The sequence below is a fragment of the Salvia splendens genome, chromosome 18 (assembly GCF_004379255.2).
Source record: "Salvia splendens isolate huo1 chromosome 18, SspV2, whole genome shotgun sequence".
NCBI classification, from domain to species: domain Eukaryota; kingdom Viridiplantae; phylum Streptophyta; class Magnoliopsida; order Lamiales; family Lamiaceae; genus Salvia; species Salvia splendens.
The window spans coordinates 13,503,644-13,519,896 of record NC_056049.1 but is presented as its reverse complement, the minus strand read 5'-3'; the positions used below and the strand labels follow the sequence as shown (position 1 = coordinate 13,519,896).

The following is a 16,253-nucleotide window of genomic DNA, read 5'->3' as shown; positions in this document are numbered from 1 at the left end:
AATGATGATAGATCTTGTTCTCGTATTCCGTCTAGCACCGGCGGAAATGAGGACATGCCTCCCCCTTCACCCACTAAAAAGCATTGAAATCTGATATTTTTGTTAAACACTACAAGAAGGTCCCGGTGGTAATTTCAAGTCATAATGGTCCGCTCTCTCAAGAAGAGACATCAGCGTTTCATGCATATTGTAACTATTGTGATAAAGTCTACAATTTGCGAGTGGTGGGGATATGGCACCCTCCGTCGTCATTTAGTGACAAAGCATCCAGTAGAATGTGGCACTGCCGCTACCCAAACCCAACTAAACTTCCAACTCGGTGGCTCAGGTTCGTCAGGTACACATCTTTTTAATTATGATCCTAAAAATTTTGCTGACGTTATGACTAGATGGGCTGCAATGAAGCATTTTCCTTTTAATGTTTATGATGACAAAAAAATTGAGGTTACTATGCAAAGTGGTTTGAACCTAGCTGTCAAAAGAGTAGGTCAAATGATCGTTCAATGATCTACCCTTTGACAATATTTGGAGAAAAAAGTTGAATTATCACGTTATTTACTCAACTTGGGACACAAAGTAAACATTTGCTCAGATGTATGGACTGATTCTTTTAATAGACATTCATACATGGGCATTACGGTTCACTTTGTGGACAATAGTTGGACTTTGAACAAGCGTTTGATTGGTTTTAGAGAATTTGAGACACCACACACTGCACCCGAAATTGCTTCTTTAATTATTCAAGTTTTGAATGAATTTCAATTATGCAATAAGATATTTTCTGTTGGTTTTGATAATGCAACTGCTAACACTGCAAGTATTAATGACTTGATTGCGGCTTGTGCTCCGGTTATTGGTGGTAAGTATTTTCATCAAAGATGCATATGTCATATTTTGAATTTATGTGTATAAGATACGCATGAATTATGGCAAAAGCATGTTAGTCCTATTATAACCGCGGTTAGATTAATTCATCAAAAGCCGCCTATTGGCAAAGTTTGGAAGAAGTATTGCCATCAAAAGAAGGTAAGATATACGAATTTTACCATGGATGTGTCTCATAGATGTAATTCGACATATGATTGTCAGAATTCTACTTTGGAGCATAAAAATTCTTTGTGTGATTTTTTTAAAACCTGTCCCGTTTCTGATTTATATCTATCGCATAGTTGTTGGGATCATAGCGTGAGTTTATTTAAATTATTCAAATATTTCAAAAATGCGACTGTTGAATTATCGGGTGTTTATTATTGCACTGATGTTCGTGTTTTAGAGCATTGCATGTATATATCACTTGGTTTTAAAACTGCGATGAAAAATGTGTTACTCTTCTCCTGAATTGATGTGTGTTTTACATTATATGATTGACAAATGGCTTAAGTATTTCAGTGAGCTTCCAACGGTGTTTTTGATTGCAAAGGTCTTGGATCCAAAATGGAAATTAGTCGGTACCTCCAGGTTTTTAGATTTTTATTATAACAATTTGAGTTCTATTGATCTAGGTCCACTTCAAGCATTGTAAGCGGATACCAATGGCCAATGGGGAGTAAACCTAACCGCAACATTTCAAATAAACCTCCCGGACCGGTCAATTGTCCAACAAACCTTCGAATTTAACTTGCGTGCTCTCTACACCGAATATAAAACCAAGTATAACATTACCCACCAAGTCAGAAGACTTACCCCTCCTCAACAACATAATTTTGGCTTCGCATTTCAAACTGATTATGATTACCCCGACGCGCAATCCCAATTAGCCGACCTATACAGCTACAACACCGGCGGAAGGTCGACCTCAGGTATGGTAAGTGAGTTTGATTTATATTTCGATTCAATCTTTTCCTTTGGTGATGAAGGTCTTACTCCTCCCGCTCAAATTGACGTCCTCGATTGTTGGGAACATACGAGAAAGATTTTCCCATACTTGCGTCAATGGCCAAGGAGATTTTTTCGGTTCCGGCTTTCACTGTAGCCGTCGAGTCCGCTTTCAGTGTTGGATGAATCAAGAGAAGTAAGCTCTCCGCGAAAAATATGGAAGCCGTGATGTTACTTGATGATTGGGCCAAAGCTGACGTTAGAGAACAAGAAAATGATTGGGATGATTGACAGGAGGAATCACAAGAAGATTTCACCGGGGATGAATCGTAGGCCAACCGTCAACCGCCGGCCAAGCCAAATAGGTAAGTAAGGTAAGAGAACTACGTGGGCTTTGATTCCCTAATGCAAATGAGCATTGGGGATACGTATGCACCTCAACTTAAATTTTAAATTTAAGTTGAGCTCAAGTCCTTTTTCATTAATTTCTTTTTTTTCCCTTTTGTTTCTACTTTAAAAATATGCAAATACAATTAAATAATTGTATTTGTATATACTCTAGTCAGTGAAGTAAATTTCTCTATAAGACTAAATCTGAGAAACTTTTGACAATTCTACTATAATTGTTGATTGTTAGACTAAACTCAACATTTAAGGTTGAATTGCTAAAGGTGTTCTCAATTTAGTTATGTAGAAACATCTCCTTCGCCGACTAAGAGTATATATACTTATAAATTTATTGTTCAGAACTTCAAGTCTTTTTTGTAATTTGTAATTAGCTTCGTTGTAGTCTTGTAGACTACTATTCTCGTTGTATTTAAATTTTTTTTTAAGACTTCAAGACTTCAAGGTTTTTGTGATTTGTAATTGTAATAACTTGTAATCTCAATAAAATTGCAATTTTCATCGTAATTTTTTGAATTTTATTTACGCACATTTCATAGATAAATAAATAAGAAAATGCAAAAAAAAAATTATAAACCTCTGAACCGGCGGTTTTTTCAACTGGAACCGGAACCCTTGGCGGGCCGGTTCAGGTTCATGAAAATGTTAAACTTTGAACCGCCGGTTCCGAACTGGAACTGGCGGTTTTTGAACCGTGTGCATGCCCCTCTCGTTGATGATTTAGTTATCGATGCAGGTTCCAATTTGGTGGGACAATGCAGTGGCCTAGCACGCTCACCAAATGCCAGTGCCTCAGCTTGGATATCACCTCCATGTGGTGCTGCAGAGCTTGAGGAGGAGAATGCTTCTGTTTCAGCTTCAGGCATTTCACAAGCACCACAGACCCATCTCTCAGCCTTCCTTTATATAGCTGCTCATCAACATTTTTTCCATAATTCACACAAAACATCATACTACTATTCAACACAAACACAAAGTGAAACAGAACAATATGTACACATACCTGCCCTTCTCCCACTAGATTGGATGGATCAAAGTTGTTCGTCGTCCTCGAGTGTGAACTTATGGTACGGGGGCAGCCCTATCGATGCCATCCTCATCGGCTGCGGAACATGCCCTGATCAAAAGTGCAAACACCAAACTCATTTCATAGATCAAAAATAGACTAAAACACAATTCATTTTACTATGATTGATGCTTACTTTCTCCATCACAAAACTCTCACTTCTGAATTCATCATGCCCTTTCCTCTGCAGCCTTCTGTAGATAACAATAATCAACATCCCCAAAACACCCAATATCGCCACAATTGCACCAATCACTTCAAGCACAATGCCTAATTTCGAGGTAGATTCTTCCTCTTCCTTCCTCTTCACAGTAGGCATAACTGCAAGTGCATCTTTCCGGCAGAAAGCAGTCTGCCTCTGATACTTGGACGTCGTATTCGACAAACAATAATCGGCTATATGTCCTCATGTGTTCTTCCAAATAGAAATATAGCCAAACAATAATTGAACATTCGAATCAAAGCAACAATATTTGCTCCAATCAGAACGAATTCAATTGAGCAAGAAGACCACATCCACCTTCAAAAAATAAAACTGATAGATCGACGGAGAAAACACCACAAATCGACACTGCAAACGATAATCGAACATTCGAATCAAAACTTACCCGGACTATGGTAAGCCAACGAACGGCGATCTAAATTGAGTCGAACTGACGAGCGTCGAAGTTGCATCGACGGAATTGAGTGACCAACGGTAAGAATCACGAAAGGTTTGAACAATTCGAAGGGCAAAATTGTACAAATGCAGTGTTTTCAGACTAATCGTGAAACGCCCAAATGTTATACCTGCTCACCACCGTGATACACTTGACACTGATAGGCTGATAGTAGTAGATGTAGGGCTGAAACCCGGCTGATGAATCCCGGGTCGGTGGACTGGTGTTCGGGTTACCAAACGACGGAAATGGCGTGAAGGAATTGGTGTTTCAGACCATTTTCAGGCTACCAGACGCCCCCTTAGTGAATTGTAACTTACAAGGGCAAAAGAAAAGCGCTATATCTTGTGTGCGGCCATAAATTCTCTTCTATAAAATTCATCATATATATTGTCCAAATCCGAAGCAAAATTTGATCGTATCAACTATCAACACATTAAGAAATTACATACATTTAAGTGGAAGAGAAGCTAGATTTATCTACATCTATACACGTCTGTATGTACAGTTTTAGTCCCCCGAATACATGAAATAGCACTTTCACCTTCTTCAACACACAGCAATCACTCAGCGTTATAGGTGAAGCTGAGTATCATCTGGTCTTGATAATGTTCTTGGCTTTGTAGGAGAAATGTTTGATGGACATGTTGTCAGCAAAGGTCAAGGGAGCTTCCTCATCCTCCACCTCCCTTGGATCCGACCATCTACTCTCCCGTTGCTCGTCGGGTTCCTCCGGTATATCGCGATACAAGTATCTCAACATGAAAAGAGCTGTATCTGGATCTCTCCAGTAGTTTCTGCACACAAATATACCATCAAAAACGCACTCCACATCTCCAGTGGGCAGAATAATCACTTCACTACTTACGTGTGCGACCCGATGGCCGATATGTAAGGGTGTCGAAAAGTTTTATCCTGAAACACCAAACCAATATTAATAAGATAAAAGACCAAACCCACGTTCTGCTCTATCTTATAGAGCTCACTGAAAGGGAAGGCGAAAAGGTCGTACTTGCAATACATGATCGACACGCCCATCCACGGATCCTGTTAGTCTTTCCATCATAACAGACCCATAGCATCTTTCTCCATTTTCTTGCAAATCCTCACATTCATCTGCAACCAAAATTTCGACAAAAAAGAAAAAAAGCCTCACGATTGTCAGTCTACAAAGAAGTAAATGAAAAGCAGGAGGAATATAGGTTTACCATCACTGCCATCATTGCTTCTCGGCTCACACATTGTGAGCATTTTAACCTGACCGAAGGAGCTTTCAGTAAGATTGATAGATTATATATTAAGTGAGAGTTAGATCTCTTAAACTAAATCAATACGTTAAAAACACCCACCCTAACAGTTTTCAGGTGATCCATGAAGGCTTGAGAACGGGCGGCTACTCCTTCTTTAAATTCCTGTATGACGTTGCATGAGCACAAAGAGGAACACACCTGCCGCATCTATGGTCTAAGAAACTAGCTCTTAGGGTAGTGGATTACCTGATACCCCACATATAGTCGTTTGCCACCTCGATGGTATGGAATAATAACAGGACGTTTGTTGTCATAATCTTTACAGATTAGCGGCTCCACTCTGTGTAAACAAAAGTTTTATTATCTTAATGAAGTTTGTTTAAAATAAAATACTACTATAAAATAAAAACCATGTGATATAATTCTAATCAAAGTAAAAGGGTAAAACATCACCTATACGCGACAGGATCGAAAGGATGAAAAATGTTAAACATCTGACGGCATGCTGGCATTTCTTCATTAATATTTTCCTCTTCCCAATAGTGTTTCCCTTTGCCTACCAACCAAGACAGCAGAAAATATTTTAGACAAAAAATTCAATTCCAGCCAACAAGTCTGGCATTCAAAAGAAACATAACAATTCAACAAGAGGTGAATGAAAATTTAGGAATTAGGTAAAGGTATCTAAAGCTCAAAGCCAGTAATTACCAATGCCAATACGAACATTACGGAGGGAGAGGAACACTCCAAGGGGTGAGCCCACGGCAAAGAATGTATCGACCTGACATCAAAAGCAAGTGTATTCATCAATACTCTTTAAGCCAAGTAACTAAAGCATAAGAAATAACAGAAAGTCACCTTAAATTCTAATTTTGTGTATCTTATTTGCGGGGTGTAACTCTTCACAGTATCTCTACACCCATCTTCAACACTATCAGGTTCGTTTACAACACTTTTATCAGATTCGTCCACAACATTTTTATCAGGTTCGTTTACAGCACTTTTACCGTCATGTGCATCCACTGGCATTAGTTCACATCAAAAGCAGGAGAACCAACTTAGTAAAATCATTCAAGATTTAACATGCTTAAATAAGTCGTATGACACGTTGAAATCACACAACCCATACCTATATCATCAATTCCTGCTTCAAATTGTTTGATTTTTGATTTAAGCAATTCAATCTGAGAGATAAGGGTAGTGTGAGAAAGAATTAAGATAAGAGGGCGAGAAATGGAACGAAAAATAACACAACCACCTCTTCCCTAAGTGATTTGATCACTTCGCCTTCGCGATTATCTTTGATATTCTCACCACTTGGTTCGTCGTCACATGTTTCAATCTCACTTTTCATGCTTCTTGGGTCGTTTATCATCTCAGGTTCAGAGTATCCTCTGTAATTCAAAGAGTCGAGAGTTTGATTATGATTTTCATCTAAAGTGAAGGCATCATTTTTCTGCTGGTCGCTAGTATCATTGGTAGTTGATTCATCTGACTCTGACCATGCAGGAGGACCCAACTGATTACAAACTCCATCCACATGTTCTTCCACTAGGTTGGAATTATCTGTATCACTGATAATGCTTTCACCTCCAGAGTCCTCAACTCTCTTGTGTTTGCAGTCAGGTGATAAGTCATTCCCCACGGAACAATGTCCCTCACTTTTCTCTCGTTCCATATCTGTAATACCAACAACTATTTCACCTCCAAAGTTCGCAACACTCTCGTGATCCATGTCTGAGTTGAGGCCTTCCCCAACATCGAAGGTGGCCTTGCAGTTATGTGGTAAGTCACTCCTCATAGAACAGTGTGTCTCACTTTGTTCTTGTTCCTTGTACATCCACTCCATCGGGAATGGTGAACAAAGAGTATCTTGATGGCAAAGGATATCATATGATAGAACACTTCCCAAAGAGTGGCCATATATTGAAACCTGAAGAGTCAATACATTGATGAGCGGCCGAGTCTAAACAATAAGCTCAAACATTCAACTTGGCGTCGATATAGAGAAGGTTTCTGTTTTCATCTTGCAATATACCTTTCCATCATATCCAGGGTTCCTCTTAAGAAACTTTAGATATAATCTGTTAAGTTGGTTGGATACCTGAACAAGACATGAGCACAGGAAAATTGATTTAAGAACATTTGAAAATTTGTGAGAAATTTCCAGCTAATATAATCAGAAATTTAACAACAGAGGCGAGAAGAAGTAATAAATCAGAGGGTACCGAGTTAATAATGTCCTGACAATAGATAGGGCTCATATAGTATAAGACATCATGAACTGTTGCACTCAACATTGTTCGTAGCCCTCGCACACCATCTAAAGTGATTTTCTCAACCGCTGCTTCACCACTGAGAGTCAAGCCCTTTCTCCACTAGTCAAAGAAAAGAAATAACAATTAATCATAATCAAGGAGCTAATACCTTCAGGTTAGCACAATGGATGCATAACTGACAATACAAATCCAAACTAGCAAGCATCGCGTAACGAATCCAATAAGTGCACTAAAGTACCTGGCATGGAATATAAAGAACTCTTTGAGTGCTACGTTGGTGCCAAGTCAGATGCCTTTCCGCAAGGCTTGCTGTAAGGTGGCGAAAACCTCCAACATCATCCACCAAATTTGATTTCTCCAACCTTTGACCAATACCATGAACCATGAAAACTAAATGTTGCACAGGAACCTGCATAAAAAAGCATGTGCCACAGAGGAACTCTTAAACGGTCTCAGTTTGAGAAACAATTTTGAAGTCGATAAACAGAAAGAAAGTGCTGTTGATGAGGAACCCATAAAACCTCTCGAGACCCCTACATCCATTTCCAAGTGTTCTTGTATTGAAGCATATATTATTTATGCATATGTTTCTAAGATCTGTTTCATCAGTATGCTGAAGCTAAATGTTGTGATCAAAAGAAAGTCAACCACCGCAGATAGAGATAGTGGTAATAATCATGCTTGTTAAAAAAATGCAAGGACTTTCAATAGCGAAAGTTGGATTGACAACTGTAATTATATAAATGAAAATACCCCTATTATCAATTCATGCAATGTACCTGTGAACAATAATCATCCATTTCCTCCTCCTTTTGTTGACGTAATTCATCCTGAAACAAATTGCAAATTATGTGATGAAATATTGTTGATTTAGCTAAGATGGTTAGGAAAGGCTTTCACATAAATTCATAAAGCAATGTGCTTGTACACAGTAAAATTATGGTTTTAGAAATGCTAAGCATCATTAGAATAATTGAATACTGCAAGCATAATGAAGAATGTGGAATTAGGTGTGAGGCTGAGGAAAGGTGCTGAGGAGAATAAACCCTTCCCAGCAACTCATCTTGTAAGGTTATCATCATTTAAAATTTTAATCCTAAACTAACTGTAATGATGTAGTGAATAGTTCTCGGTGATAGAATCTTTTGGGAGAGACAAGGTATCTGTATCAGAACTAATATTTTGTCATTTACATTGAAGCAACTAAGTACATAATTCCCCTTGTTAAATATAAAATTCATCTAAAATTGATGGGTCCAATGTGGTTGGTGTTTATAAACAACACCATCAATCTACAAATACAGTTCTAGCATAGAGAAAACACATTATTAAGAAAGTCGTCTAAAGCAAGGAGAAAAAAGATGACCTGAAGTATTTGTACAGAAAATACAAATGTTACAATTATGGATACCTGCGTTGGTTTCTTCGACTCAGATGGAGCATACCCACGTCTTAATTTAATGCCATTATATCCAATATTTACGATGTTAGAAAATCCAGAAGAATCAACACTAAGCCAAGCTTCCCATGTATCATCTTCCCCTGTAAAAAGGGCATGCAGCCCCTGCAACCAATAGAGTTATAAGTTATGAATCCCTAATAACAAGTTCAGAGAAAGCTTATGCCAAAATAGCTACGTACTGAGGTTGAGCCTTGTAAATCAACTCGAGCAGCAAAAAGACCCGATGGTTGGAAAGTTCTTCGGTGCCAAACCTGGAAAAGAAAGCATCTCCAGCTTCATCAGTTACTCTTCTCAGACTAAATTGCCCTAAAATATTCTGACAGATTGGAAAAAGGAAACAAAACTCATAATGAAAAATATGCTGATATAGTTAATAGTTTTGAAAGCTTACTCAAACTGGATCACAGAAGAGAAAAATAATTATATAAAATAGGCATAGTAACTAACTTTCAGAAATAAACAAAGTAATTATAAGATATCTCTGCAATAGTGCAGTTGACTGACAAAAGAGAACAATACAGAGAGTTCACGAGCACCTGGCTTCGGTATGCATACTCCAACTGCTCAGATACATCCTCACGAATTGGATGCCAATCAAGACCACCTTTACGAGCAAACCAATGGCCTCGTAGCACCCTTCGATTCTCTCCGTACCAATAAACAGGAAAACAATGTCGTCTGACTAAATCTACCTGTACAGGTGCAATTTGTCAACATCTAGACTTTCCTATTTGTAAAGAACATTTGTCAACCATTAGGTTGAACTGGATACAGATGAAAGGAATATAGAATAAAAACATAATCAGTTACTACAATATAGTGAATGCTTGATATTCAATTTTTTTATGTTTACCCAATTTCACTTCCAAACCCAAGCACACACATGGGGGAGGAGAGGAAAGACTCTGGTGAGCTTAGTCAACATTTCATCTCATTCCCCCAAAAACAGGTAAAAGAATAAACAAATTATCAAACATCAGTTTCATATCAAATATCTAAAACAACTAGCGAATAAGCACAAAGAAACTACATGACAAAGGGAATTAATTGCAACAAACAAGAGATTGTCAAGAAAACTCATTTGAAAATGAACAATAAATTTATGAGAAGCCAACAGATGAAAGGACTACCTCATACAACCCTCCCTTTACTGGTACACCAACTCTCTCTTCTTCAGCGGTGGATAGTTGACAATCAGGACAGTCTGAAGAAAGTTTCATGGAAACAATACCATGCTTCCCTCTAGGACCTTCACTACATTCCGCATACTCCTTCCACCAAGCAGAAAGCAACTCTTCTTCTCTCTGTGAATATAGCAGATATGCGTGAGTACAATACTCCATACACAAACTAATTCTACAGTGATCAGCTAAAGAAATCAAGAGAACCACATTCAAAGTACGAAACTTTTCTGACCTGCAAGAAAGAAGCCTCTATTGCCAGCGAATCACGCACACCAAATCTGAAATAGTCACCTTTCCCTACAACTTCAGTTTGAGGGACTGATGCGGCAAGTTCTGACAAAAAGAAAAGTACAATATAACAAGATCCGGCATGATGGCAAGGCCAATAGTACCTCTCTGATGTGGCATCCAATAAGATTGTCACATTAGGGCCAAACAGAAATCAACCATCCAGAAAAAGCCATTTCGCATAAGTTAGACTTGGGTGTTAGTACAATCTAAATCTATTATAACAACTATTGCTTATCAGCATAACTATAATGTCATACGCTGAAGATACAATTCCTTCATGTATTAGCCAATCATATTAATAACATCATAGACTAACCCCAAGACTTTCCCTATTTATCAGCAATCAAATTTCACCAGGGCAGGAGCTGAATAAATATCCCTAAATTCATAAGAGTTCCTCTGCAGCCATAATTAGAACACAAAATAGAAAGAATATCACAAATTACACTCATAATTTGATCAATCTACTTAACATGGTGAGTTATGGAAAAGCAACGGCAAAAACTTCCATTCTAAAATAAAAGACAACCAAAACTAGCACCTCAAACACTCCAAGCAAACTAAAAAAATAGAATAGCAGAGGCAAAAACATCAACTCCAATTCTAACTACACGAGATAAAAGACAAGCATAAACCAGCATTTCAAACATTCCACAACAAAACATAGAAATTACTGCAATAAGAAGGCATACACACTGAACAAACAAAATAGCAAGAACTAACCATTTTCGGCCAACGGAACCTTACAGAAGTACCACCTAAGGTCGCCGCCATCAGAGGGGCTCCTAGTGCGGGCAAGGTACTTCTGCCTTGCCTCACACTGCTCAATCTCATGAGCCAACCTCCTTATATTCGACGGCGTATTCTTTAACATGTCTAGTGAGGTCTGCCCCACCTCGTCAGCAACATTGCCCCTCATTTCCGAGGGCATTACACCGCTCTATTCTAGCTACAGACAAATCAATTAGTTCGGATTAAACGGCGAGTTGTAGAGTCCTCCTACTGATCATCAACTGATTCCACAAATACATCAAAGTTAAACAATATTGAACGAGTTGAAGAAGTTTACCAACTGCGTTTCCCCCTTTCTGTGTTTTCCTGCCGCAATTCAGCAAAATTGTGTTTTCTAAACGGAGTCAACTGATTCCGTAAGCCAGCGCCTAACTTCATATAACTATAAACTTAGCAATTTGAAGGATAAAACATCCAATCTCGATATCAAAATTTAGTTTAGGCATAAATTTCCTCAGCAGTAAAAAATCTACTAATAGGTTTTGGAGTTGCTTCAGCTAAACTCCAAGATGTTGAACAGTGAGGAATCGAATTGAATGTCATCTTCTGGTATAATCCTAACTTGATTTTGACGAATAAACAGACATTTTTAATATATTAGTAAAAAATTATGAAAACTGGAGCACAGACACTGATGTTGAGTTGGGGTGCCGCCGCCACCAAATTCCAGAGACCTCAATACTATTTTTGGCAAGTGAAATTAATTAAAATTATCTAAATGTTAATTTGAAAATCTTATTTATTTCCTACAAATTATCAAAATGTTAGTTTGAAAATCTTAATTTTTCTTAGACATCAGCTGGCGCGAAATTCCCGAAAAACACCTTTTGCCATATCATACGGATTTCCCACTGCGCTGTCACGTCTTAAAGACTTCCCACTGCACAGTGGTGGACATCCCCAAGGACTTCCCGAGACTTCCCACAATTAAAAAAACCACAAATTCACAAATTAAACAATTTCCGGAATTAAACAATTTACGGAATTAAAATTTTGACACAAATAGGGAAAAAATTCCATTAAATAAAAAAAAGGAAAAGTACCTTTCACCAAATTAAAAAATAAACATTTCAATAATTTAAAACTACATCAACGACGACCCCTCTGCTGCCATACTTCTTCAATAATATCGTTCTGAAGCCGAACATGGGCTTGTCTTTGGCGCATGTCGGCAAATGCACGGACTCGATCGACTTCGTCATGGGGTGTCCCCATGCGTACATTGCTAGTGGCCACGCCGTGGCTTGGACCCGCAGCACCAGCATCATCATTGGTCCAATCAGTCAGTGCTGGACCTTCATCTTCGACAATCATGTTGTGCATGATAATACATGTGTACATGATGTCGGCGATGCTGTCAACATACCACAGCCGTGTTGGACCCTTCACTGCCGCTCATCGAGCCTGGAGCACACCAAATGCCCACTCCACATCTTTGCGCGCTGCCTCCTGGCGACCCACAAAATATATCTTCTTTTCATCTGCTGGGCATCTGATCGTCTTCACAAAGACATGCCACATAAGGTATATCCCATCCGCCAAATAATAGCCCATATTGTGCTGGTTGTCGTTGACGACGAAGTTGACGGCCGGACCAACGCCCAATGCTGCTCGTTGAAAAGGGGCGACGACTAGAGGACGTTAATGTCATTGTTAGACCCGGCTACTCCAAAATAGGCATGCCAAATCCACAGCCGGTAGTCAGCTACCGCTTCAAGGATCATCGTGGGATTCTTGGCCTTGAAACCAGTAGTGTACATCCCTTTCCAGGAAGCGGGGCAGTTCTTCCATTCACAGTGCATACAATCTATGCAGCCTAACATCCCCGGAAACCCGTGCTGATTCCCGTGCATATCCAGCAGAGCCTGACAATCTTCGGGGGTAGGCCTCCGAAGATACCTATCCCCGAATATCTCCCTAACGCCCTGACAAAAATACTTCAGGCAATCGCGGGCAGTCGTCTCGCCGATGTGGAGGTACTCGTCGAACATGTCGGTCGCGCCTCCATATGCCAGCTGCCTGATTGCGACAGTGCACTTCTGAATCGGCGTGTGGCCGGGTTTACCAGCCGCATCCTCCCGCACCCTGAAATACCCGTATCGACGCTCCAAAGCACCCACGATACGCAGAAAGAGCGGACGATGCATCCTAAACCGTCGCCGGAACAGGTTCTCCCCAAACCGTGGCTTCGGCGCAAAGTAATCCTCATACAACCGAGCGTGGGCAGCGAGGTGGTCCCGGGGTATTATAGTTCGACGATGGATGGGTCGAGGTACCGTCGGTGCCAAGGCCGCGGCCGCTTGTTCCTCCCTCTCCGCTGATTCCCGCACACGTGCATGAATCAGACGCATCATGTGTTCACAATGCCCACCACTACCACTACCACTGCCAATACCACTACCAGCCATTCCGGATATATAAAAGAAATGTAGAGAGAGAAACTTGTTAAAACAAGTGGTGCGAATGAAATGCAGTTCAACGAGCCGTTTATATAGAAATTTTTTTTAAAAAATAATGCAATAAACGGGAATTCCGCGCGGACGTCCGTGAGAGTCAACGCAATGGCGGACGTCCGCACGCCCGTCGCGACGGAATTCCGCGTAACGCCGTGGAACTGCGGTGTCCTTGGCGGAATTCCGTATCCGTGCATACCATGCACAATGGCGGACGCCCACCGAGGAATTCCGGGACGGGCGCCATTGCTGATGCTCTTACGAGTAGTCTTATTCTTTTCACTTCATTTATAAAAATTTATATATTCCTTTCGGTGAAGCTTCTCTCAAAAGAGATACTACTCGGTCTATTCTATACTAATAATATTTCAAGTATCTTCTATTTCAATATTCTATTAAGTAGTAGAAGCAGTACCTAATACATTTTTCATCCCTGAAAATTTCCTTCATCTCACAATAAAAGTTACTTTTAAAGATTTAAAAAGTTGGTAAAATATGAGACCCTTTTTTTATATTAGTTTCATAATAAAATGTGAATGAAGTGAGTTAGCGGAATGTGGAACCTACTTACCATTTATGATAAAAATGAAGTGACTCTTATTGTGTGACGAACCAAAATGGAAAAGTGTGACTCTTATTATAGGACAGATGGAGTATTTCTTTTTTATTCCGTCTCTGAAAAGTATGAACTTTCTAACTTTGGGAACTTCTTTCTCTCTAATGAGGTGAGACCATCCTCCACTAACAATACTTTAAAACTTTTTCTTCTTATCTCTCTCTTCCTTTTCTAATAATATATCAAAACTTATGCCGAACCAAATGTTCATACTTTTCAGGGACGGAGGGAGTATTGTTTACTGAGAACTACTCCCTCCGTCCCGCAATAGGAGTGATATTTAGTTATGGCACGGGGTTTTAAGAAATGCAAAGAAAAGTGAGTTGAATAAGTTAGTGGAATATGAGCCTACTCATATATATTAGTTTTATAATAAAATGTGAGTGAAATAAAATTGGGGAATTTGGGGCCTACTTAATGATTATGAATATCAAGGACTAGTTTGTAGTTTATTATGTCGATGGTGTGTACTTGTTTTTTTATGGTAGGTACTTGTTGTTTGATGGTTAATACTTGACTTTGATGATGGTTTTGATTGTGCCAGTGTCACATAAACTTGTTTTTTGACATCATACGCTACTGACCTTGAATTCAATTGTAAAATGTTCAGGACCGATTTGATCTTGATTATTAATATCATGGACTACTTTGATGTTTATGAAGTTGTTTGTTTTCTAATTCAGATTCACAATCAAACATCCATCCAGAGTTGCTAATCGAAATTCAAAAATCCATCCCATAATGGTATGTAGCAGATTCAAAATACATCCTTCTATATACAAAATCAATTCAGATTCAAAATACATCAAAAATCCAAAATTCATCATTCAAAATAAGGAATTTGCATTCAAATCCATCAAATTACTTGAATGCACAAACAATTGTTACAACAACAACAAACCATAGACAATACGACACAACATTCACAAATTTCTCAAATTTATCCTTTATTTCAGATAAATTCAGTGCTAAACCCTCAAAATAGGAACCACCCACTAAGGTTGACGAAGAACAACCTTCGACTTCATGAATTGACTCGCACCACTTGAAGAAACAACATTCCTTGCTCTCACATACTAAGTAAAGCTTCTCCCTTGTCGGTTTTGTTTGGTTGGTGACTATACGAAGCGACGCCACCTTCTTGCAATTGCAGAAAACGTAGCTAAATCGAAGGTCTTGCGCGCTGTCGCCTCCTTGACTTAACCATATCCGAATATCCGATGGGTCGGACAATGTATGGTGGTGTTGCAGAGAAAGATAAAATTGGGGTTCTGAGAAAGAAAGAGAAGAAAGAAAGGGAGAAATGGAAAATTGAAAGTGAATCGCGATACTTGTTTTTATTTTTAAATATCAGAAACTTGTTATAATTTAAAATTTTGAATTTTACATTTTCATTTTCAATTTTGCATTTTTTAATTTTGCATTTTCAAAATTTTTCAATATTATATATATATATATATATATATATATATATATATATATATAGTTGTGATCAATGTCAAACCCTTCCTAAAGACCAAACTAGAGACCAAATCTCATCCATCCATTAACCACATCTAATGGTTATTAATAATTTCTGATTTTTTTTATTCAATTAAATTGGTAAAGGGTAGTTTAGGAATGTGTAGCGCTCATCCTCCCTTCCCAAATCCAACCAACTTCTCTCTCTCTACAATTCTCTCTCATCATACCTGCCCCAATTGCCCCTTCTCTAAACCTATAGAGGAGGCGCCACCATTTCCTCTTCTCTATCTCTCTTTCTCTCCCTCATCGGTGCTTCTACGACCACCGCTCCCTCTGCCTCGCTACTTCGCCGCCCGCCTGCCACCGCCTGCCACCGCCAGCCTGACCGCCCTTGCTGTGGCGTGCGCCGACGCTCCTTCCGCCATGTCTCATCGGCGTTCCTTCTGTACAGCCTCGTCGCCCATGCCGTCGGCCTGTGCTGGCATTCCAAGGGTGAAAACCAGCGCGGCGGTCCGCC

General features: G+C 39.3%; 1 protein-coding gene across 1 annotated transcript; it reads right to left on the bottom strand.

The window, feature by feature from the left end:
• Positions 1–4,312: 4,312 nt before the first annotated feature.
• On the bottom strand, positions 4,313–11,813 carry LOC121777496 (phospholipase SGR2-like). Its single transcript, XM_042174769.1, has 22 exons — positions 11,481–11,813; positions 11,135–11,360; positions 10,353–10,453; positions 10,067–10,240; positions 9,473–9,628; positions 9,116–9,187; positions 8,886–9,038; positions 8,254–8,304; positions 7,713–7,883; positions 7,424–7,573; positions 7,234–7,299; positions 6,454–7,128; positions 6,325–6,379; positions 6,054–6,217; positions 5,904–5,976; positions 5,649–5,751; positions 5,442–5,535; positions 5,295–5,357; positions 5,154–5,202; positions 4,958–5,061; positions 4,814–4,860; positions 4,313–4,742 (listed from the first exon to the last, which is right to left on the bottom strand). The coding sequence occupies exons 2-22, from the start codon at positions 11,340–11,342 to the stop codon at positions 4,538–4,540; spliced, it is 2,934 nt and encodes a 977-aa protein (XP_042030703.1). The 5' UTR covers positions 11,343–11,360; positions 11,481–11,813; the 3' UTR covers positions 4,313–4,537.
• Positions 11,814–16,253: the final 4,440 nt, after the last annotated feature.

Excerpts from the sequence above, each read along its gene's own strand:
- LOC121777496 (XM_042174769.1), bottom strand. The coding sequence starts at position 11,342 with ATGCCCTCGGAAATGAGGGGCAATGTTGCTGACGAGGTGGGGCAGACC. Across the intron at positions 10,454-11,134 it reads GGTTCCGTTGGCCGAAAATG|AACTTGCCGCATCAGTCCCT; the intron begins GTTAGTTCTTGC and ends TCTTTTTGTCAG. Across the intron at positions 8,305-8,885 it reads AGTCGAAGAAACCAACGCAG|GATGAATTACGTCAACAAAA; the intron begins GTATCCATAATT and ends AATTTGTTTCAG.